This window comes from Mesoplodon bidens, assembly GCF_964165515.1.
Source record: "Mesoplodon bidens genome assembly, chromosome: 4".
NCBI classification, from domain to species: domain Eukaryota; kingdom Metazoa; phylum Chordata; class Mammalia; order Artiodactyla; family Ziphiidae; genus Mesoplodon; species Mesoplodon bidens.
The window spans coordinates 139,838,855-139,861,081 of record NC_138160.1 but is presented as its reverse complement, the minus strand read 5'-3'; the positions used below and the strand labels follow the sequence as shown (position 1 = coordinate 139,861,081).

General features: G+C 56.1%; 2 protein-coding genes across 2 annotated transcripts; both read left to right on the top strand.

Annotated features, from left to right (window-relative positions):
- The first annotated feature begins 302 nt into the window (after positions 1–302).
- On the top strand, positions 303–16,121 carry JAK3 (Janus kinase 3). The gene is made up of 24 exons (XM_081231150.1): positions 303–379; positions 2,661–2,857; positions 3,311–3,434; positions 3,746–3,857; positions 4,035–4,180; positions 4,605–4,899; positions 5,453–5,575; positions 5,675–5,832; positions 6,283–6,394; positions 6,604–6,790; positions 7,367–7,494; positions 7,724–7,855; positions 8,441–8,525; positions 9,330–9,457; positions 10,160–10,292; positions 10,375–10,526; positions 10,666–10,816; positions 11,462–11,601; positions 11,673–11,862; positions 12,361–12,485; positions 12,772–12,944; positions 13,268–13,385; positions 13,743–13,853; positions 14,800–16,121. Exons 2-24 carry the CDS (start codon positions 2,674–2,676, stop codon positions 14,905–14,907), a joined length of 3,315 nt encoding a protein of 1,104 aa, XP_081087276.1. The 5' UTR covers positions 303–379; positions 2,661–2,673; the 3' UTR covers positions 14,908–16,121.
- A 2,248-nt stretch (positions 16,122–18,369) lies between these two features.
- Positions 18,370–19,589, top strand: INSL3 (insulin like 3; the record flags this gene model as incomplete). The annotated part of the gene is made up of 2 exons (XM_081232354.1): positions 18,370–18,559; positions 19,378–19,589. 2 exons carry the CDS (start codon positions 18,370–18,372, stop codon positions 19,587–19,589), a joined length of 402 nt encoding a protein of 133 aa, XP_081088480.1.
- Between the last annotated feature and the right edge of the window lie 2,638 nt (positions 19,590–22,227).

The window sequence follows — 22,227 nt, the reverse complement described above, 5'->3', positions numbered from 1 at the left end:
ATCTAGGTGCCCAACCCACACATGCCACAGATGGGTAAACTGAGGCTGGAGAAGCCAGGGTGTTGCCAGGGCCCCACAGAGAGTGAGTCCTGCAGCCTGCTGAGGCCCCCCTGTGTGACCTGGGCCCTTCTCTGTGCTGTCACCCCTTCCCTTAGGTCTGGGGTCTCCAGCAGCCTGTCTGAGCAGGACTGCTGCTGCAGAGGCTTCCGGAACTTTCTGCCCCTCCCCCCCCCCCCATCGCCCACATGGCCATGACTTTCGGTAAGTGACAGCAGCTCAGGAAGCTGAGGGGCCACACAGGAAGGAGCGAGTGGGACTTTCCTCCCGCTGTTGCTCGCCTCTGCCCTCCCGTAGCTGGCCCAGAGGTCCTCACCTCCAGGTAAGAGCTGGTGGTGCCACAGGGCTCTGGTCGGGGATGGGCGTGGGAGGAGACTGTGTGGATGGTCGCAGCTGGGGACAAAGGCAAGTTTGCCTTTCAGGCCTCTGAGGAAAGCTGCCAGATGTGAGCTGGGACAGCTGGGTGTGTGGCCTCTGGCAAAGCGCTCCCCTCTCTGGGCCTCAGTTTCGTTCTGCATAGGAGACCTCGAATTCCCAGCTTCCTGGACCTGAAAGAATCATTGCGCATGCGCCCAGGGCTCCCGGTCCCTGAGGGGACAGTTCGAAGCCCCTAAAATCCCAGGTCCCAGGCCGGAACACTGGGGGACCAGCCAACCTTCCCGGCATGCGGGACTTTTGGTGTTAAAACAGGGGCATTTTTCTGGGCTCCAGACAGACTTTCTTTTTTTACTCTCAATATTTTAAAAATCATGTTTCTTTCTTTTTTTTTTTATAAATGTATGTTTTTATTTTTGGTTGCGTTGGGTCTTCATTGCTGTGAGCAGGCTTTTCTCTGGTTGCGGCGAGCGGGGGCTACTCTTCGTTGCGGTGCGTGGGCTTTTCCTTGCGGCGGCTTCTCTCGCTGCGGGGCACAGGCTCTAGGCACGTGGGCTTCAGTAGTTGTGGCATGTGGGCTCAGCAGTTGTGGCTCACGGGCTCAGCAGTTGCGTCTCGCGGGCCCAGTTGCTCCGCGACATGTGGGATCCTCCTGGACCAGGGCTCGAACCCGTGTCCCTTGCATTGGCAGGTGGATTCCTAACCACTGAGGCACCAGGGAAGCCTTAAAAATCATGTTTCTTTAAGATTTATTTTAAACACAAGACACACTGTGTGATTCCATTTACATAAAGGTGCAAATTTGGGCAAGATCAGGACGACTGAGAAATAAGACTGTGGGCACCTCTGTGGGGAGTGACAAGATGGGGTGGTGGCGGGGAGGGTCAGAGCTCACGGGACAGGAACGTTCCAATTCCTGGTCTGGGAGCTGATGACAACGGACTGTCCCTTGGGGAAAGTTCTGTCTCCTCCACGCCCTGCCTCCCTGATGGTAACCCCTAAACCACTGTGCTAAGGGACCTTCCTGTCTGGTTCATCTGGCATTTGTCAAGGGCTTGCTGGGCATGTCACCAAGGATTTGTGCCACTTAGCATGGATTAAACGTGTTGACAGCTCAGGCTGGGCTCAGCAAGCCACCTCACTGAAGCAGGTGGGAATCAGCACATTTCACAGCCGAAAAAGCTGCGTCCCAGCAGTGGAAGCCCTGCTGGGGTCATGAAACCAGAATGCGGTGGGGCTGGGATTCGAACCCAGAGCCTGGGGTTTTTACCTATCCCCAGTCCCAGGCTTATATTCTGGGTGTGTTAAAATCTCATTAATGCTATCAGCCCCCCTCCGGCTATTATTTTGGAACATAGTTTTTATCCAACATTCTCTTTTTGTATCTTCTTCATTTGGGTCAATTTACGTGGCTCTTCTCTGTCTCCACCCTTTTCCTCATTGGGTTTGAAACCCAACTCCTCCCTCTACCCAGCCAGGGGTCCTGAGCTCTGGGCCCCCCAGGGCGACAGAGGTCTGGAAGTTGGCTGGTGTAGAACACCTGGGAATAAGATGGGTGGTTTCCTCCTGGGCCTATCCCAGGGAGGGCTTCCTACTATGGGGACCTAATGGTGGGAGTGATGAAAGGAACTGAGATGCAGGGAGCAGGGGAGACACACAGAGATCTCTGTTGACCGAGTCATCAGTCTGGATCTGCCCCCAAGGCATGCATCACACCAGCTGCAAAAGCTTCTAGCCCCAGCCTCAGAAATGCTTGAATCCTCCAGCTTCACAGGGAGGGATGGCCACTTCTATCCCCACCCATGTGCACAGGCCAGTATCTATCTGCTTTCTGTTTAGCAAATCCCTATATCTGTGATTGATTGGTCATGCCTGTCTGGAGAATTGTTGGAGAGGTGGTATGTGTGGAGGCTGGAGATCGACTAGAGATGTCTGTCCTGGGCACCAATAGTCTGGAGTGTCAGTTCACACAAAGTTGTGTGAACGTCTTGCAGCCTCCCAGCACAGCCCTCACCTGGGGGGTTATGGCTCCTCACCCACCTTGCACACTCAGCTCCCCCTCTCTATCTCTCTCCATCTCTGAGTTTCCCTCTGTCCCTGTCTTCTCCCTCTTTCTCCAGCTTCATCCCTACCTCACCCATCAGCATCTCTGCCCCCAACCCCACCCCAGAAGCTTTGTAGCCTTGTCCCCTGATCACAACTGAGGGGCTGCCTCTTTCTGTGTCCAGGCAGGCTGCACTCATGGCACCTCCAAGTGAGGAGACGCCCCTGATCCCTCAGCGCTCCTGCAGCCTCTCCTCTTCAGAGGTTGGTGCCCTGCACGTGCTGCTGCCCCCTCGGGGCCCTGGACCCCCGCAGTGCCTATCCTTCTCCTTTGGGGACCACTCAGCTGAAGAGCTCTGTGTTTGGGCTGCTAAGGCCAGTGGTGAGTGGGTCCCTAGAAGGCTTGGCCAGAGGGAGGGGTAGGACTGTGCGGAACACAGATTGGGAGCTGCCAAGTGGAGTCAGCATTGGAGCTGGGGTTAGAGGGATGAGTAGGGGTGTGGTAAGGGAGGAGGGTGCACAGGAAACGGCATGTGCAAAGACTCAGAGGCGTGATGGTATACTAGGGGAAACAGCTGGTCATCCCTCGAGGTAAACTGTACATGGAAAGAGATGCTCTGGGTAGAGGGGCAGGGAGCCCTGAGAAGCAGACTGAGCACATGGCTTCTCTCCTAAGGGCAATGGGGAGCCCTAGAATGGGTGCGAGCAGGGGTGGGACATGGTGTCAGAGCTGAGGATGAGAAAAAGCCTGTGGGGCTGCATGGGGATAACATGGCAGCCCTGAAGGGGACAGATGGGGAGACTTGGGAGGGAACTGATGGGGGCATCCCCTCAGGCATCCTGCCCGTGTACCACTCCCTCTTTGCTCTGGCCTTGGAGGACCTGTCCTGTTGGTTCCCCCCGAGCCACATCTTCTCCGTGGAGGACACAGGCACCCAGGTCCTTGTCTACAGGCTCCGGTAGGAAGTATCCCCTGCCCCCCACCCCAGGTATGGGTTAAATGATACCGAGAGGGCATGCCTTTGGCTGAGGGAAATGGGAGTTTAAAACAACAGTGACCCTTCGATCATCATCTCCACGTACCTCCTGGTGGATGCCCCAGGGAGGGCGTGGTCACTGCTCATTTCACAGGTGAGGAAACTAATGCCAGAGAGGGTAGGTCACTTGTCCAAGGTCACACAGCAAGTCAGTGGCATAACCTGGGCTTTTTGAGGTCCTGGCACAGTCCCTCCATCGTATCCCCACTCCAGGGTTCTCCCCTCTCGCACAGCTTTTACTTCCCCAACTGGTTTGGGCTAGAGAAGTGTCACCGCTTTGGGCTACGAAAGGACTTAGCCAGTGCCATCCTTGACCTGCCAGTCCTGGAGCACCTCTTTGCCCAGGTAGGGGTCTGCCTGGGGCTCAGCCCAGGGGTGAGGTCCCTGGGGCAATATCAGGGCTCGTGGTTGGGCAGCCTCGGCTGACCCTCCCTGTGGCAGTCCAGGGGTGGAGGTCAGCCCAGGTGTGGGGGTCTACAGAGCAACATCAGGGCTCATGGTTGGGCTGTGACTGGCCTGCAGCACCGCAATGACCTGGTCAGCGGCCGCCTCCCGATGGGCCTCAGCCTCAAGGAGCAGGGTGAGTGTCTCAGCTTGGCTGTGCTGGACCTGGCCCAGATGGCCCTCGAGCAGGGTCAGCGGCCCGAGGAGCTGCTGAAGACCATCAGGTGAGGGCTTCCAGGCTGTGGCGCCCAGCCTCTACCTAGGAGTGAGCCAGCATGGCTCCACCAGAGCACTGCCAGAGTCCAGGCCCACCTTGGGGTTGCCCACCTTGGGGCTGCCCACCTACAAGCCACCAGTGTGTTCATATCACCCAGCCCACACCCCTCCTTTCAACACAGTCCCACTGAGACTCCATTGTCGGGCTTCAGGCAGCTAAAAGGACTATGTGTGTCTCTGTCTGTCTTATGGGCCCCAATGGCCCTTCCTATAGAGAGGCCCTACGCCCATGCCTGTCCCTGAGTGTGTCTCTGTGCCCCCCTACTGAGGCGACACTCCAGCCCCTCAACTAAAGCCTGGGTTGATGTACGTCCCTGCCCTCCCTGCGGAGGCCCTTCTCCACATTGAGGGCCCCACTCCCCCCGCTCTCAGCTACAAGGTCTGCCTGCCCCCCAGCCTGCGCGACCTGATCCAGGGCCTGAGCTTCGTGACGCGGAGGCGTATCCGAAGGACAGTGCGCCGGGCCTTGAGCCGCTTGGCCGCCTGCCAGGCTGATAAGCACTCGCTCATGGCCAAGTACATCATGGACCTCGAGCGGCTGGACCCAGACAGGGCCACCGAGACCTTCCGCGTGGGCCTCCCCGGAGCTGCTGGTGGTCAGGATGCGCCGGGGCAGCTCCGCGTGGCTGGCGGCAGTGGCATCGCCTGGAGCCCGGGAGAACACGAGGTGCGAGGTCGGGTGGGTTGGGGCTCTGGGCAGGGCCAACGGCGGGGGCGGGGCCAGGGGGAGGGACAAGGAAGTGGGAGGGGCTGTGAGGGGCGGGGCCGAAGAGAAGAGGGACTGTGAGAAGGCTTGTGGGGGAGGGCACCCGGCTAAGTGAGGTGTAGGGCTGAGCGAGGAGGTGGGAATGAAATGGGCGGGGCGTAGAGGGAGGGGCTAGTTGGGTGGGCGGGGCTCAGAGTGGGGCTAACTGCAGGTTGAGGGAAGAGGCAGGACTGAGGGTGGGTGGGGCTCCCGACTGTACTAAGAGACACCGCGAGATAAAGTGGAGCTAAGTGAGGGAGGGGCTCGGGGTGAGGTGGGCTGGGGGACCTGCCGAGAGAAGGAGGCGGGGTTTGGCAGTGGTGGGGTGGGAGAGGGACGTGACTGGATGAGGCTGAGAGGGGCGGGTCTCATGAGTATGGGTTGTATGGGTTGGTGGGGTCCAGGCTTCCAAAAGGGAATGGGGGGGCTCGGAGTGGGAGGGATCCCCAGCTTCAGTCCTCCCCCTTCTTCCCAGGTCCTCCAGCCCTTCTGCGACTTTCCAGAAATCGTGGATATCAGCATCAAGCAGGCCCCACGCATTGGCCCCGCCGGGGAGCACCGCCTGGTCACCATCACCAGGACAGACAACCAGATCCTGGTGGGTGCTGGACCCCGTTCCCCTCCTGCCTTACCCGAGGGCAGGGATGCGGGACTGTCACCCTCGGGCCGCAGCGTGCACTGACGCGGATCCTCACAGGAGGCCGAGTTCCCGGGGCTGCCCGCAGCGTTGTCCTTCGTGGCGCTCGTGGATGGCTACTTCCGGCTGACCACTGACTCCGGGCACTACTTCTGCAAGGAGGTGGCGCCGCCGCGGCTGCTGGAGCAGGTGGCTGTGCAGTGCCATGGCCCCATCACGTAAGGACCCGCCCCCATGTGGCCAGACTCACCGGGACCGAATCTCAGTCACTCCCCATCTTGGAGCCTCTGTGTCCTCGCCTTTCAGGAGCCCTGGACAAGGGATCAAGTGCTTGAACAGCGCCAGGTGCATAGTTGGCGCTCAACGAGTCTAGGGTCTCCTTTCTGCTGCCAGGGCAACCGCTTCCCTCCTCGAGGTCCCAGAGCCATTTTCTGGGGATGCTCGCAGTGCCCGGCTTCACCTGCAGCCTCCTCTTTAACCCCTGAGGCAGAAGCCTAACTTCTGGCTCAATTTATAAATGGGAGGGAGTGAGGGAATGTTACCTGGTGACCTTCCCAGGGCTTCAGAGAAACCAGAATTAGAACTCAGGTTTAGTTTGGTTTCTCTGCCTCTATCTCTCTGTTTCTCTCCATCTTCGAATCTCAGTTCCCTCCCACCTTTCCCCACAGCTTGGATTTTGCCATCAACAAACTCAAGGCTGGGGGTTCACTTCCCGGCTCCTACGTTCTCCGCCGCAGTCCTCAGGATTTCGACAGCTACCTCCTAACTGTCTGTGTCCCGGTCAGTCTACCATAGGGGCCAGGAGGGCAAGGAGGGCTTCCTGGAGGAGATGATATTTGAGCTGAGAACTGAAAGATGAGTCAGCATTACTTCCTGAAGAAGGGGAGGGAAAAGGCATTCCCAGGGAAGGGAACAGCATAGGCAAAGGCTTGGAGATTTGATGGGGAGGGTGCCGCCCACTCCCACTCAGGGATCACTCCTCTTTGCAGACCCCCCTGGGCCCTGATTACAAGGGCTGCCTCATCCGGTGCGACCCCACAGGAACCTTCTCCCTGGCTGGCCTTGGCCATCCCCACAGCAGTCTTCGAGAGCTCCTGGCAGCCTATTGGGATGGTGGGTTGCACGTGGATGGGGTTGAACTGAACCTCACCTTCTGCTGCACCCCCAGACCCAAAGGTGAGCCTGCCTTCTCCCCTGAGCTGAGTGATCAATCTGGGCCCCTGCCTTTCTGTGTCTGTTCCAGCTCTTGTATGGCAAGTGGCAGAGACTGCAGGTCAAGGTAGTTTAGGAGGGAAAAAAAGGTGATTCGGGACTCGTGGGATAGAGGCTGCTTTCAGGCATGGTTAGATCCGGGCACAGCTGGATCTGAGTGATGTCACTAGCACTTAGCCTCTGTCCATCTCTTGCCTCTTCCTCTGGGTGAATTTTGCTCTCAGACAAACCCCTTCGATGGGACAGCTTTGAGGTGTGAGTTCTCCAGAGTCTCCCAGAATCCCTAGCAGGACTGAGACCAGGCTGCCCACAGCATCATCTGCTCAGTTGCACCCCCTGCAGGGTTTCTTCCCTCTCTGTCTCACTCTCCCACCCCTCAATGGGACTTCCTGGAGTCTCCTTTCAAATAAATTATGTGCCCTGGAGTCCTCCTCTTAGTATTGGCTTCTGAAGAAGACTCCACACTGAGACAGGGAGTGAGCAAACCTTTGAGGACCTTTCACCTCTGACCTCTGGTTTTCTTCCATCCACTCCCCATAGAAAAGTCCAATCTGATTGTGGTCCGGAGAGATTGCAACCCACCCACATCATCCCCTGTTCAGCCCCAATCCCAATGCCAGCTGAGTCAGATGACATTTCACAAGATCCCTGCTGACAGCCTGGAGTGGGTAAGGGGCCCCAGGAAATGGGGGGGATACCTCAGTTGAGATCCAGAAAGACCAGGTCTACATCCCTCTCTTCTGTGTGGCCTCAGGCATGTGATGTAACCTCCCTATGCCTCTGTTTCATCATCTGTAAAATGAGTCCATTACCTGTGCCTTGCTTGGACCAGGGCTAGGGGACTGGATCCATGGGAGCCCCCTTACTGGCCTCTCATGTTGCCCCCTCACTCTCCAGCATGAGAACCTGGGTCATGGGTCCTTTACCAAGATTTACCGGGGCTGTCGCCATGAGGTTGTGGATGGGGAGGCCCGAGAGACAGAGGTGCTGCTCAAAGTGATGGATGCCAAGCATAAGAACTGCATGGAGGTGAGCAGGGTGGGACCAGGCCTCCTGGGTTAGAGCCTGGGTGGAGAGAGGGTCATGGATTCAGAGAAATTTGAAACACACAGGGTCTTAAAACAACAGAAATGTAGCCACAGCATCTCCATGAAATATAGAAGGGTCAGGGCAGTTAGATGCAAACAGAAAGAGTACACCAGACAGAGGGAACAGCCAGTGCAAAGGTCCTGAGGCAGGGCCAAGCTTGGCATGTTTAAGGAACAGCAAGGAGGCCAGTGGGTCAGAGAGGAACGAGCAAAGGAAAAGAGAGGAATGATGCTGATGGAGGCATCAGCAGGGGCTGGGCAACACAGAGGAAGGTTTGAGCCCTTCTCAAACCCCAAATCTCCCACTTGTGTGAGAGATTCAAGGTAGAATACAGTGGGGACTTCCTGCCTCCATCAGAAAATCATGATACAGAATGCTGTGTGCACAAATGGTGGACTCCAGGGCCAAAGGAGGCTGGCGGCCAGGTCTCCTGAGGCAGGTGTGAGAGCAGCAAGTTTGGGGTCCTTGGTCTGACCCTGAAGTGGAAGAAACCCACGCATCTTCTCTCCCTTCTTTCCTCCCCAGTCATTCCTGGAAGCAGCGACCTTGATGAGTCAAGTGTCATACCAGCATCTCGTGTTGCTCCATGGCGTGTGCATGGCTGGAGACAGTGAGAGACATTCCCCGCCCCACCCCTGCCCTGCCTCATTGAGCCCAGCAATAGCTATACACATCCAGAGCCTGCCCTGGCTGGGGGTCCATTCCACCAGGGTCTATCACCCTCCCCCTCAAATCTCCAAGCCTATACCCATCTCCATGAATCATCACTCCTTGGGCAAGCAACTCCAGGCTCCCACCTATACCAGCCCCCCAAATTATCTCAAGTCAGGCAGACCTGGGTTCCAGTCTCACTCTGTTGCAGATTTGCAAGGTCCACGCCACCTCTCCATGCCTCGGTTCCATCAGTTTAGCTCATCAGCTATTTATTGGGAGCCCAGTATGTGCCAGGAGCTGGGTGCCTAGCGTAGAACACGATAAGCTGAGCAGGATGATAAATGATTTTGTGTGATGGGGGCAGCGCAGGGCATCGTGGGTGATCAGAGGCTGCTAACCCAGCTTGGAGGTCAAGCAGTGATTCTGGGTAGGCAAGGATAAGTTCTAAGCTGGAAAGGCAAGGATAAATAGGCATTAGGGAAGTGAAGGAAGAGGGATGTCCCAGGAAGAAACACAGAACATGCAAAGGGCTGGAAGTGAGTCATGGAGAGAGCTTGGCACCTTCCAGGCATTTCAGACAAATGGTTCTGAGATGGGAAATGGGGAGGAAGAGAGGTGAGTGGGGTAAGGATGGAGGAATAGGGGAGGGAAAAGTCAGAGCTGAGAGTTCAAGGGACCCTTGAAGGTGGAGATGGGGCAGAGCCTGTTGAACACAAGTACAGTCTTACCTCCCAACCGTGCCCCTCCCTACTGCCACCAGGCATAATGGTGCAGGAATTTGTATACCTGGGAGCACTGGACACATATCTGCGCAAGTGTGGCCAGCTGGTGCTGGCCAGCTGGAAGCTACAGGTGATCAAACAGCTGGCTTATGCCCTCAACTATCTGGTGAGTGCTCCTCTGCGGCTCCACCCTCCATTCACAGAGTGTACGGGACTTTGAGAGTGGGCTCTGTCGTGTGGACAGGAGTTTGGCAAGGGTGCAAGGGGAGGGCATTTTAGAATGAGAGAACAGCATATAAACAGGTTCAGAGGTGTAAGAGCAGAAGGGAACAGCTTGTAATTCATGGAAATTGAGGGGAGTAGTGAGCAATGAGGCTGGCCAGGGAGGGAGGCTTTCCAGAAGAAAGAACATTAGAGTTGGGACCTTGAAGACTAAGTAGAAGTTCATTAAGAGGAGAAAGGAAGGAGGGCATGTCAGGCTGAGGGAACAGCCTGGGCAAAGGCTGCAGCTCAGAAGGTGTGTTGCCTGTCCTGGGGTGCACCAGGCAGGTTGCCTGGCAGGAGAACAGGGTGGAGATGTGGGAGAGAGAAGCTCATGGGAAGAGTGAACAAGAGCTGGATCTCAAAGGGCCTTGAGTGCTGGGCTGAGGACCTTTGACTTTATCCTGAAGGGAGTGGGGAGCCATGGGATGGGGGAGCAGTGTTTGAGAAGAGGGTGGGACATGGTGGGTGGACTGCCAGTAGTCTAGGGAAGATGCTGAAGTATGGCCTGAGCAGTACCAGGTGGGCTTTGAAGGATGTGCAGGAGTTCGCCAGCCAGAATATTCATTCATCATTCTTGGCATTTTCCTATGCTTGGTCCACTTAGGAAGACAAAGGTCTCCCTCACGGCAATGTCTCAGCCCGGAAGGTGCTCCTGGCTCGGGAGGGGGCTGACGGGAACCTGCCTTTCATCAAGCTGAGTGACCCTGGTGTCAGCCCCACTGTGCTAAGCCTGGAGAGTAAGTGCTGAGGGGTGGAGGAGGGAGGGGCCTCGTGAGGCAAGGAAGTAGATCCCTGACCCCATCTTTGCCTCTCCACCAGTGCTCACTGACAGGATCCCCTGGGTGGCCCCTGAGTGTCTCCAGGAGGCCCGAACACTTGGCTTGGAAGCTGACAAGTGGGGCTTTGGTGCCACAGTCTGGGAGGTGTTCAGCGGTGTCACAATGCCCATCAGCACCCTGGATCCTGCCAAGGTCAGAGCACAAGTATTGGCCTCTAGAGCTCTCATTTGACAGAAGGGTAGACTGAAGTCCAGCTTGGGGAGGATGGGGGTGTCTGGGGGTGCCTTCTGAGGGTGCACTGGGGGTGACCAGCCCCTCCTCCTGCCCTCAGAAGCTCCAGTTTTACCAGGAACGGCAGCAACTGCCTGCACTCAAGTGGATGGAGCTGGCCCTGCTGATCCAACAGTGCATGGCCTACGAGCCAGGCCAGAGGCCCTCTTTCCGTGCTGTCATCCGTGACCTGAATAGCCTCATCACTTCAGGTGCCCACTGGGCCAGGCAGGGTGGGGAGGGCCAGCATGTCATATTGGGCCCAGTAGGAGAGCGAGGTTTGCATGTAGAGCCTGCCCTGTGTGCCTGGCAAGGTTGGAATGGTTGGTGACTGTGACAGCCAGCACGAGTTTCAACAGCTGCTGTAACAAACAGGCCCCTCAATTCAAGGTTGAACATGATGGATGTTTAGCTCTCATTCAATGAGGGTGTCCAGGTCAACAAGAAACTCTCCCTTTGTGGTTCCCCCCATCCCATGGCCTCAGGCCCCTGCTGGATCCTCTGCAAACAAGAGAGAGTGTAGAAGGTCCCACCTAGGTTTCCATGGGCCAGGCCTAAGGGGGCATTCAGCATGTCCCTGTCCCCTATCAGCCTGAGCTCAGTCATTTGACCATACCCCATGGCAGTGGAGTCTGGGAAATGCCCTTCTGTCTGTGTACAGCATGTGCACTGCATAAGAGGGCTGCCTTTGCCCAGGAGCACCTTTTTCCAGCCCCACAAAGTACTTCTTGGCTTGCAGAGGCCCTGCCATAATGCACAGAGAGGCTAAGCATTCAGATGGAGGTCACACAGCAAGTCAGTTAGGAGTGGGGGCTTAGGGTCCAATGCACTGCTCACTCACTGCCTGTGCCCCCCAGATTATGAGCTCCTCTCAGACCCCACACCTGGTGCCCTGGCTCCCCATGATGGGCTTTGGAATGGCGCCCAGCTCTATGCCTGCCAGGACCCTACCATCTTTGAGGAGAGACACCTCAAGTACATCTCACAGCTGGGCAAGGTGAGGAGGATTAGGCTGGGGTGGGTGGGGTAGCACCCATGCACGTGGACACCAGCCCTGCTCTCCTCCAGGGCAACTTTGGCAGCGTGGAACTGTGCCGCTATGACCCGCTGGGCGACAACACAGGTGCCCTGGTGGCCGTGAAGCAGTTGCAGCACAGCGGGCCAGAACAGCAGAGGGACTTCCAGCGGGAGATCCAGATCCTCAAAGCCCTCCACAGTGACTTCATTGTCAAGTACCGGGGTGTCAGCTATGGCCCAGGTGAGCCACCTCCCAAGTGGATGCTCTTCAAATCACACATCCTCATCCTTCTGCAGTACCATTTTAGGGTGGTCTGAGAACGCCAGTGCAGGTGCTACTGACTGGTCTTTTTTGTTCTTTTAATTAATTTTTATTGGAGTACAGTTGCTTTACAATATTGTGTTAGTTTCTGCTGTACAGCAAAGTGAATCAGCCATACATATACATATATCCCCCTGACTGGTCTTGTTTACTGATGTAGACTGCCTTGGGATCGACAATTTCCCCACCGGAAAAAATGGGTCATTATGAGGTTTAAAAGAATCAATGAATATTGTAGAAAGTACTCAAAAAGACATTAGCGATAAGCGTCACTGTGCCGTTCCCATTTTACAGAAAGCAATATTGAGGCCAGGAGGGACACGAGGTCCCACTCTCAACCGGGAAGGAGAACAGGGAGGGGAGTAGACAAAGTTAGGCCCTGTGGTGACTTCTCCCTGCCTCCCCCGCCTCCCCTAGGCCGCCTGAGCCTGCGGCTGGTCATGGAGTACCTGCCCAGCGGCTGCCTGCGCGACTTCCTGCAGCGGCACCGCGCGCGCCTTGACGCTGGCCGCCTGCTCCTCTACGCCTCGCAAATCTGCAAGGTGCGGGTCGGAAGAGGGTGGGGCGCCCGTCAGACCTGCGGGAACTGACCTGGCTCGACCTGGGCAAGGTCTGCGTGGATTCGCCAGGAAGGCTGAGGGTTGAAGTTTGGGGTCCTGGTCAGGCTGGAAGTGGGGTTGAGTTAGGGCTAAGGTCAGGACTGGAGTGCAGGATGGGTCAGGGGTAGGGTTAGGCTCGGGGTCTGGGTTGGGGCTGGTGTTGGATTCCATGTCAGACTGGGGCCCCTGCGGAGTCATCCTGGGGTCCATATTCCGTGTCCTCCCGCAGGGCATGGAGTACCTGGGCTCCCGCCGCTGCGTGCACCGCGACCTGGCAGCCCGTAACATCCTGGTGGAGAGCGAGACGCATGTCAAAATCGCTGACTTCGGCCTCGCCAAGCTGCTGCCGCTCGACAAAGACTACTACGTGGTCCGCGAGCCAGGCCAGAGCCCCATCTTCTGGTAGAGACCTCGCCCCTGCCCCACCCTTCCTCCCCACTACCCAGGCCCCTCCCCTGCCCCCACCTTCCTGGCCCCGCCCCTCCCCCCAGGGTCTGGGGCCCGCCCTGGCCACGTCCCCACGGCCCCGGCCCCTTCCGGACCACGCTCTTTTTCTTGTTCTGGCTCCGCCCTGACCCCGCCCAGGCCCCGCCCTGGGGCACCCCAGGGTTGGAGACTTTCTCATAACTCCCACCTACCGTGACCAGCTACCCCAGTCCGAGGCTGCGTCCTTTCCCGTCCTCTTCCTTACTGTCGCCCCCCAAGGCCTCCCTGTTCCCCTCCAGGTACGCCCCAGAGTCCCTCTCGGACAACATCTTCTCGCGCCAGTCGGATGTCTGGAGCTTCGGGGTCGTCCTGTACGAGCTCTTCACCTACAGTGACAAGAGCTGTAGCCCCTCAGCCGTGAGTCGGCACCCTTGGACCCCCAAGACCCTCCTCCCCCACAACCCCTTCCTGGCCAACACCCGTCCTGTTTATGCCCTCGTCCCTCTCTTGCTCAGGGTCCTCTGGTCCCAGCATTAGAGGCTCCAGTAGGACCCCTTTTCACTATGGCTGACCCCCACCTCCCATACCACCACAGGCAGCCCCTCCCCCATGCATCACAGACAATTCCTCCTCCTCCATTAAGGAGGGCCCCCCCCTTCCCCCACCACGGGTGGGTGATTCCCTTCCTCCCTTCACTGTGGCTGACCCCCACATCACGGGCGGCCATCATGGATGGCTCCTCCCCCACCTCGGGCCCTCCCCCCTTGGCTCCAGGAGTTCCTGCGGATGATGGGATGTGAGAGAGACGTGCCAGCCCTCTGCCGCCTCCTGGAGCTGCTGGCCGACGGCCAGAGGCTGCCCGCACCTCCTGCCTGTCCTGGTGAGGTGAGCACTGGAGGGCCTGCCTCAGCTTCCCAACTTTGTAGATTCACCAGGGGGCCTGGGCAAGCCTGCTGGTCCCTCTGGGTCTCTCCGCCACAGACGTCTCTTGATTGAGAGCAGGGACCAGAGCATGAGGCTGAAGGGGATTTCTGGCCTCTACTTTGCTGCTCTCTCACTGTATGGCAAGTCACAAACACTTTCAGAGCCTCAGTTTACCTGTCTCCAAAATGGGAATAACAATGCCTTATAGGGTGGGAGAGGATCAGATTAGCTAACATCTCTCCATTGCTCAGCTCTGAGCCTGGCATACAGTCGGTGCTCAATAAATGATGATGACTCTTACAGTTTCTCATCACAGCTTTTGTGGAAGTGTCTGACATGTGGTTGGTTATTCACAAATTAATCTGTTCAGGCCACAAACATTTACTGAGCGCTGACTGTGTGCTGGCTCTGTGCTGGGTGCTGGGGATCCAGCAGGGGACAGAAGAGATACTACCCCTCCTCCCTGTAACCAGCAGAAGCTAACAAGAACATTCTGGTGGTGATCAATGTCTGGAAAGAGATGGGGGTGTGTGTGGTCAGGGATGGCCTCTTAGAGGGGTTGAAGGAGGAAGAGGATCTCACCCATGGGGAAAGCTGGGAGAGGGCATTCTCAGTGGAGCACACAGCAGGTGCAAAGGCCCTGAGGTGGGAATGAGTTTGGTGTATTTACAAAATGAGATGGGGGCAGATGTGGCTGCATGGAACAAGAGAGGAGGTGATGGAGGTGATGGTAGAGGGAGGGAGGCAGGGGAGGTGATGCAATTTTGTTCTAAGATCCATAGGGAGCCATGGGAGTCTTTGGAGCAAGGGAGGGGTGGAGTCTAATTTATATTTTAAAACTGTGAACAGGAGTCATGTCCTTCCTACCACTCACATGTGACCCTGTTGTCTCTTCCCACCCCCTCAGGTTCATGAGCTCATGAAGCTGTGCTGGGCCCCTAGCCCACAAGACCGGCCACCATTCAGCGCCCTGGGCCCCCAGCTGGATGCACTGTGGAGTGGAAGCCAGGAATAGTGTCCAGAGGCAGGAGACCCTGACCTGCTTGTCTAGAGGGAGAACCCCATTCTGTCTTTTTTATATCTCCTGCACACAGACCTCTGGGTTCTGGTCTCCATGGACTGGCTGTGTGACCTTGATCAGGGACCTACCCCTCTCTGGCCCTCCTGCTTCAGAGACCCCCTCATGGGGCAAATGACATTGCACTTGGGGGAGCACCCCTGGCTTGTAGAGCAACAGCAGCCTCGTAGCATTGGGAACTTGTAAAGATTCAAGACAGATGCAATGGTGGGGTCTACTGAGCGCCCCCCCAGAATTGAGGGACCAGAGTTAAGTCCCCCCGATCTTCCCAACCTCTGAGGGCCTGTCCTGGAGCTTCCTGTCTCATTTCCAGAGGAGACATTATATAGCTTTAAATATGTGATCTCAGGCTTCTATTCCCCACTCCCTCTTTAGCTGGAGGAAGCCAAGGACAAGAGAGCTGCCCTGGCTGAAAATTCACTTTTTTGGGGGAGCCTGTGTGACTGTTTAGAATTGTGTAAGAGACCAGGAGAAGCTGATGTCCCAGTCCACCCTAACTGAACCTGAGTGTCCCAGGGCTTCAGTTTTCCTCCCTGTATGCTGGGGCCCTTTCTGTCTGGACCAGAGGATCACACAACTGATGACAATGGAGCCTAACAGGAGTTTTTCAGCGGGTGAAGGAAGGAAAGGCACTCTTGGCAGAGGGAACAGCATGGTGAAAGGAGGAGGCTCAGAGTACAGAGGTTAAGAGCACAGGTGTTGGAGCCCGTGGTTCTGCCACTTATTTGCTGTGTGATGGTGGGAGAGTTGCTTCCTCTCTCTGGGCCTCAGTTCCATCCTCTGTATAATGGGCAATAGTGTTGGCCCTTTGGCTATACAGAGTCAACTTCTGGAGGCTTGTGAGAAGGCATCTTGTGCAGGTTAAGCTTACCCCACCACTCCTTCACACCAGCCTGTAAGGTTTTTCTGCCACTTTTTGCCTCCCTGGAAAACTCTCATTCATCTCTCAGAGCCACAGCTATCACGTCCTTGCAGCGTTCCCTAGCGTTCTCCCACCACCCCCAGTCAGCCCTGTACTTCTGACCCTAGGGCTGGGGTGGTGTCTGCGTCCAGCTCCGTCTCTTCTGATGTGGAGGCTCCTTGGGGGCTGGGCTGGGCACAGAGGGGACTCTGGGAGTGTTTGTTGAATGAATAAAGAAATTCAGTGAAAAGGATGGTTTGTTGCTGGACTTGGGCAATGGGGATCCTTGGGGGAGTGTGAGCCGGGGAGGAATGTGCTTAGGGCTGGGGGATAGAGACCCCTGGGGGCCACAATGGGAGCCTCAGGGCAGGCTGGGGGAGGAGGGACAGGAGGATGGGGCTCTCGAGGACAGAAGCCCTCCCCCCAGCCCCAGCTGCTGGCCTTGGCACTGTCCTGGGGAGCTGATTGCAGGCTCTTGGTGGGGGGAAGGAACAGGCTGCTCTAGTGGGGGCCAGAGGGCAAGGCCTGGTTGGGAGGGTTAGGCTATGGGGAGGGGTCCAACATTAGCAGGGCCCAAACCAGTCCCTCGTTTGCTCCTCAGGACTGCTGGAAAGATTTCGAGAGTGACAGAGACAGAGAGAGAAAGGCCAAGAGAGACTCAAGAGAGAGACAGAGGGAACAGGGGAGAGACACAGACAGAGATCTCTGTGCCTACTGTCATAGCCTGCTTTGGTGAAAAGGGGGAGGGGCTGCAAGGCCGGGTTTTCAGCTCAGGGTCTCACCCACGTTGGGTTGAGTAACCTCCCTCTCTGCCTTAGTTTCCCTCCTTGGTAAAACTGGCACCCAGACTGGCACCCGGTAGAGGCCCTCCATCCCCTGCCCAACCCAAGGAGACCCTGATGTGGGAGAGGCAGAACCGACCAAGACTCGCAGCCCCAGGGCCCATCCTCTTGTGACCTTGGGCAAGTGTGGGGGTCCCCTCTCTGAGCCTCAGTTTCCTTATTTGTCCACTAATAAGGACAACAAGATTCTGAATGGCCCTGGTCTCAGTTGGCTGGATGCCCACTGCCACCATCCCATGGAATGATTATTTCTCAGTTTATCTATTTCTCCTCTTTAAAATGGTTAAAAAATAAAGACTCCTTGGGCTTCCCTGGTGGCGCAGTGGTTGAGAGTTCACCTGCCGATGCAGGGGACACGGGTTCGTGCCCTGGTCCGGGAAGACCCCACATGCCGCAGAGCGGCTGGGCCCGTGAGCCATGGCCGCTGAGCCTGCGTGTCCGGAGCCTGTGCTCCGCAATGGGAGAGGCCACAACGGTGAGAGGCCCGCGTATTGCAAGTAAATAAATAAATAAAATAAAATAAAATAAAGACTCCTCAACCAGTGGTCCCCCTGGGAGAGATACGCCCAAGGCCCTGGCCCAGGGAGAGAGACCATGGCTGTTTTGTATGGATCTCGGCCTATCAGTAATCAATGCTGGGCTTCCCTAGTGGTACAGTGTTTAAGAATCCGCCTGCCAATGCAGGGGACACAGATTCGAGCCCTGGTCCGGGAAGATCCCACATGTTGCGGAGCAACTAAGCCCGAGCACCACAACTACTGAGCCTGCCCTCTACAGCCCGCGAGCCACAACTACTGAGTCCATGCGCCACAACTACTGAAGCCCACGCGCCTAGAGCCCATGTTCTGCAACAAGAAAAGCCACTACAGTGAGAAGCCTGTGCACCGCAATGAAGAGAAAGCTGCCGCTCACCACAACTAGAGAAAGCCCACGCGCAGCAACGGAGACCCAACGCAGCCAAAAAATAAAATAAAATAAGAATAAATTAATTAATTAATTAAAAAAAAATCAATGTTGTGGCTGGACCGGCCCTTGAGTTCTTATTATGATTGAAAGATGCCATTCAGCAACAACCATCAGGAAACTTTGAGAAAATAAAGGTTTATTACTTATAAATTACACAGCACACCTGGAAATTACACAGCACTCCCGGGGCCACAGAGCAAGGTCCTGGGTAGAGAGAGAAGGGTGGGTCTGGGGTCCTGCTTTTATTGGGGTCAAGGGTGGGAGCCTAAGAGTTCGTGGGCTCACTCTTTATTGGTGAATTTAACATAGGTTGGAATTTAAAGCATAAGAAGAGAAAACAAAACAGGCAGCCAAGTGGCCCAAGTGGTAAGTGACTGAAATCAGCCGAGATGTGTAAAACAAAAGTGCCTCAGTGGGAGGAGGTGGCCTGGCCCTTTACCTAGTCACATTTATTGGGGAGCCATCTATGAAGCCGATGCCTCCGCAATCAAAGGTTGTCAGGCACTCATATCATAAAAAAAAAGGAAACCCAACTATCAGGGGTTCCAGTATGCTTGCCCTGACCCTGCCCTTGACCTTCTCCCTGGACCATCCTGCAGGAATGCTCTGTCCCCCTTCCAAGGCTCCCAGTTGGGGCGGGCCAGCTCCTATAAGGGGGATCCCCGCTGGGGCCCGGTGCCTCCCGCAGCCATGGACCCCCGTCGGCTCACCTGGGCGCTGGTGCTGCTGGGCCCGGCCTTGGCGCTCGCCCTACGCCCTGTCCCCGTCCAGGAAGCGCCCGAGAAGCTGTGCGGCCACCACTTCGTGCGCGCGCTGGTGCGGCTGTGCGGGGGCCCGCGCTGGTCCCCCGAGGATGGGCGACCTGTGGCTGGCGGCGACCGTGAGTAGGAGTGGGCGAGGACTGTGCTGTGGGGTCTCTGGGGCCGGGCGTGGGCAGGTGCATGCAGACGGGTTTGCATGCATGTTCTGGGGTCCACCTGCCGGCTGCGCGGGTGTGTGCAAGTCCACGGGGTATGCGCCCCCTGCCAGGAGCGGGAATCAGTGCGCGGCGAACGACGCGAGCGAGTCTGAACAAGTGCGTAGCCAGATCAGATCTGTCTTTATTTACAGTTTCAATATTTTGATCTTCAGGAACTTCTGCATTCATTTTAATTTTTAAATATTCCGTTACAATATGTTTGATCTTGGTTGTTGAGGTTTTTTGGCACCCCCTTAAAATTGTGGGCTCCAGGCCCGAGCCTGGCTCTCTTCACCCTAGTCCCGGCCCTGGTGCAGGGAGTATCAAACAGCTTTGTGTACAACGTCTGTCACATGCGTGTGTGTCCTGTGTGTGTGACCGGGTACAGATGGGTGTGCAGAGGTGTGCAGGGAAGTGGGAGGGGCTATGAGGGTGTGCGCCTGCGTCTGTGTGTACATGTATACGTCGTATGTCACCCCTTCTGTCATCTGCTCTGTGAAGTGTCTGTGCCTTCTTACCATAGGTGACACGTGGGAGTGTGCCTAGCTGGGGACTTAAGTGTGGTGTGGCTCGAGACTCCACACGTCCGGATGGGGGATTCAATCTGTGCCTGGTATACACTGGGCACTCAATAAATGCTTACTTTCTGTTTCTGTGCATGATGAGTGGAGGCTGTGTGTGCAGCGTGAGTGGGGTCCTCTGGGGTCCCCCCTCTATGCTGAATTCCTCCCTGTCCCCAGGTGAGCTGCTACAGTGGCTGGAAGGACATCATCTCCTCCACGGGCTGATGGCCAGTGGGGACCCCATGCTGGTACTCGCCCCACAGCCCCTGCCCCAGGCCTCTCGTCATCACCACCACCGCCGTCGCCGGGCAGCTGCCGCCAACCCTGTCCGTCACTGCTGCCTCAGTGGCTGCACCCGGCAAGACCTGCTGACCCTCTGTCCCCACTGAACCCTCCTGGGGTGCGGCCTTGGGGGAGCCCGAGACCCACAGGGGTCCGGTCTGGTGAACTCCTGATGCCACACAGCACCATGAAGCCCCATGTCTGGGGGGACTTTGTTGATTACCTCCTAGGACAAGGTGCTCACCACCTCACCCAGGCCACCTGTCCTCTGGGGGGCCAGCTGGGGAAAACACCAGATCCCAAACCTGGCTTGGAGGATCCTTGGTTTTGTGGAGATGCCAGCCACCTGTTCTCAAATGTTCTCACCTCAGAGGAGCCCAGTTACCGTGCTCCCTGCATTTGACACCCCTCTTGCTGTCCTATCAATAGTAAATAAATAAGATGCCTGCAGAATCTGAAGAAACTTTTTGCATTTTCTCAAGAAAAAGGCACAAGCCTGGGTCAGCCTTTGTGTGGAATTGTCCTCTGGCAGCCGTGGACCCACCAACACTTCCAGAAACTTAATAACAATTGGAGAAGCATCACAATAAAAAGGGGGGAAACTGAGGCCAAGGGAGCTGGCTGTTTGCCAAGGTCAGACAGGGAGGGAATGGTCAAGTTCAGGATTCGAATCCAGGCCTCTGTCATGGCTCATGGGGGGCCTTAACCTCACTTAACGTCCAACACAACACATGAATGTCTGAATGTCACAGTGGATTTTTTTTTTTTTTTTTTTTTGGCGGTGCTGTGGGGCTTGTGGAACCGTAGTTCCCTGACCGGGGATTGAACCCGTGCCACCTGCAATAAGCATGGAGTCCTAACCACTGGACTGCCAGGGAATTCCCCCTCACAGTGGATATTTAGTGATCCAACTCTCACCATTCTTTTCACTTGTATCCTCCTTTCATCCTGAGATAGGAATTGTATGATTTGACCCTCTTGAAAAAAATGCTTGGGCATCTGACTATGTGATCTGTTCACATGTGTATTAGTTTCCTAAGGCTGCTGGAACAGCCACAGACTGGGCGGCTTAGAACAGTAGAAACTTATTCCCTCCCAGTTTTAGAGGCCAGAAGTCAGAAATCAAGGTGTTGGCAGGGTTGATTCTTTTTGAAGGGCTCTGAGGAAGATTCTGTCCCCCTGCCTCTCTCAACTCTGGGGGGCTACTGGCAATTCTTGGCTTGTAGCTGCATCACTCCAAGTTCTGCCCCCATTTTCACATCATCTTCTTTTCCAGGTCTGTGTGTTCATTTCTGTCTCTGCTAAAAGCACTCTCATTGGATTCAGAGCCCACCCTAATCCAGGATGATCTTATCTTGATCCTTACCTTAATTACATCTGCAAAGACTCTATTTCCAAATAAGGCCATATTCTGAGGTGCCAGGTGGATGGGAACTTTTGTGAGACACTATTCAATCCGGTGCAGCAGGGGAGCGGCACTCTTTCCCAAGGGCAAAGGGGAGGAACAGAAGGTGTTTGAGCAGGGGCAGGATGAGATCAGATCGACCTGGTAGAAACCCCTGCAGCCCCTGCCTCATCCAGGCCTGTCTCCTCTGGCTTGGAGGCTGCCTCAGCCTCCACCTTCCTTTTCAACAGTCTCCATGCAGCTGCAGGGCTTCTTAAAACTTAAAAATCAATAATGTCGGTACTTCCCCCGTGGCACAGTGGTTAAGAATCCGCCTGCCAATGCAGGGGACATGGGTTCGAGCCCTGGTCCAGGAAGATCCCATATGCTGTGGAGCAACAAAGCCCGTGCACCACACCTACGGAGCTCGTGCCACAACAACTGAAGCCCACACGGCTAGAGCCCGTGCTCCGCAGCAAGAGAAGCCACCGCAATGAGAAGCCTGCGCACCGCAACCAAGAGTAGCCCCCGCTCGCCACAACTAGAGAAAGCCCGCGTGCAGCAACGAAGACCCAACGCAGCCATAAATAAATAAATAAATAAATAAATAAATAAAATTAATCATGTCATTTCCTTGCTCCAAAGATGCCGTAACCCTCAAAATAACACCCTCTCTCCTCACCCAAACCCACAAGGCCCCATATGACTAGTCCCTGTGATCTCCTGTCCCCTTTCCCTCCATCTCCTCCTTACCCACCTCCAGTCACAGCTTCCTGGCTGCAATTTAAATGCTCTCAGATCGTCTCACCTCAGGGCCTTTGCATATGCTGTATCCTCTGCCTGGGACATCCTCCTCCCAATTCTCCCCAAGGCCATAACCTCCTCCTTCAGGCCCCATCTCTGCAGTCCCAACCCCAACTTCCTTCCTGGCTAGTGCCCGTCCCCATCACAGTGTATCCAATTACCTCGTCTGAATTCTCCTCAAAGTTCTTACCACTTCTGGTAACTTCCTGTTTCACTGTTCACAGGTTTGTGTCCTCACTATAAAGTGGGTCACTGCCCCCTGACCTTTTCCATGGGGCTGGGAGGAGGAGTACAGGGCAAGGCGTGTAGCACACAGTAGGTGCACAATAAATACTTAAAGAAGGGACACAAGGAGTGAGACAGAGGACAGTAGAGCTGTAGTCCCAGTGAGAGGAGGTGAGCCCGCGGAAGAGAGGGGAGGCTGCGTGGTGGCGGGGCAGGATTCAGTAGGAGCCTTGCCAGAAGCAGGTGGGTCCAGCGTCCCATGCAGCTCGGAGCAGTATCACCCCTGTGTCTCTCTCTCCGGACCCTGCCATCAAGCTGGCAGTGAGAATCAG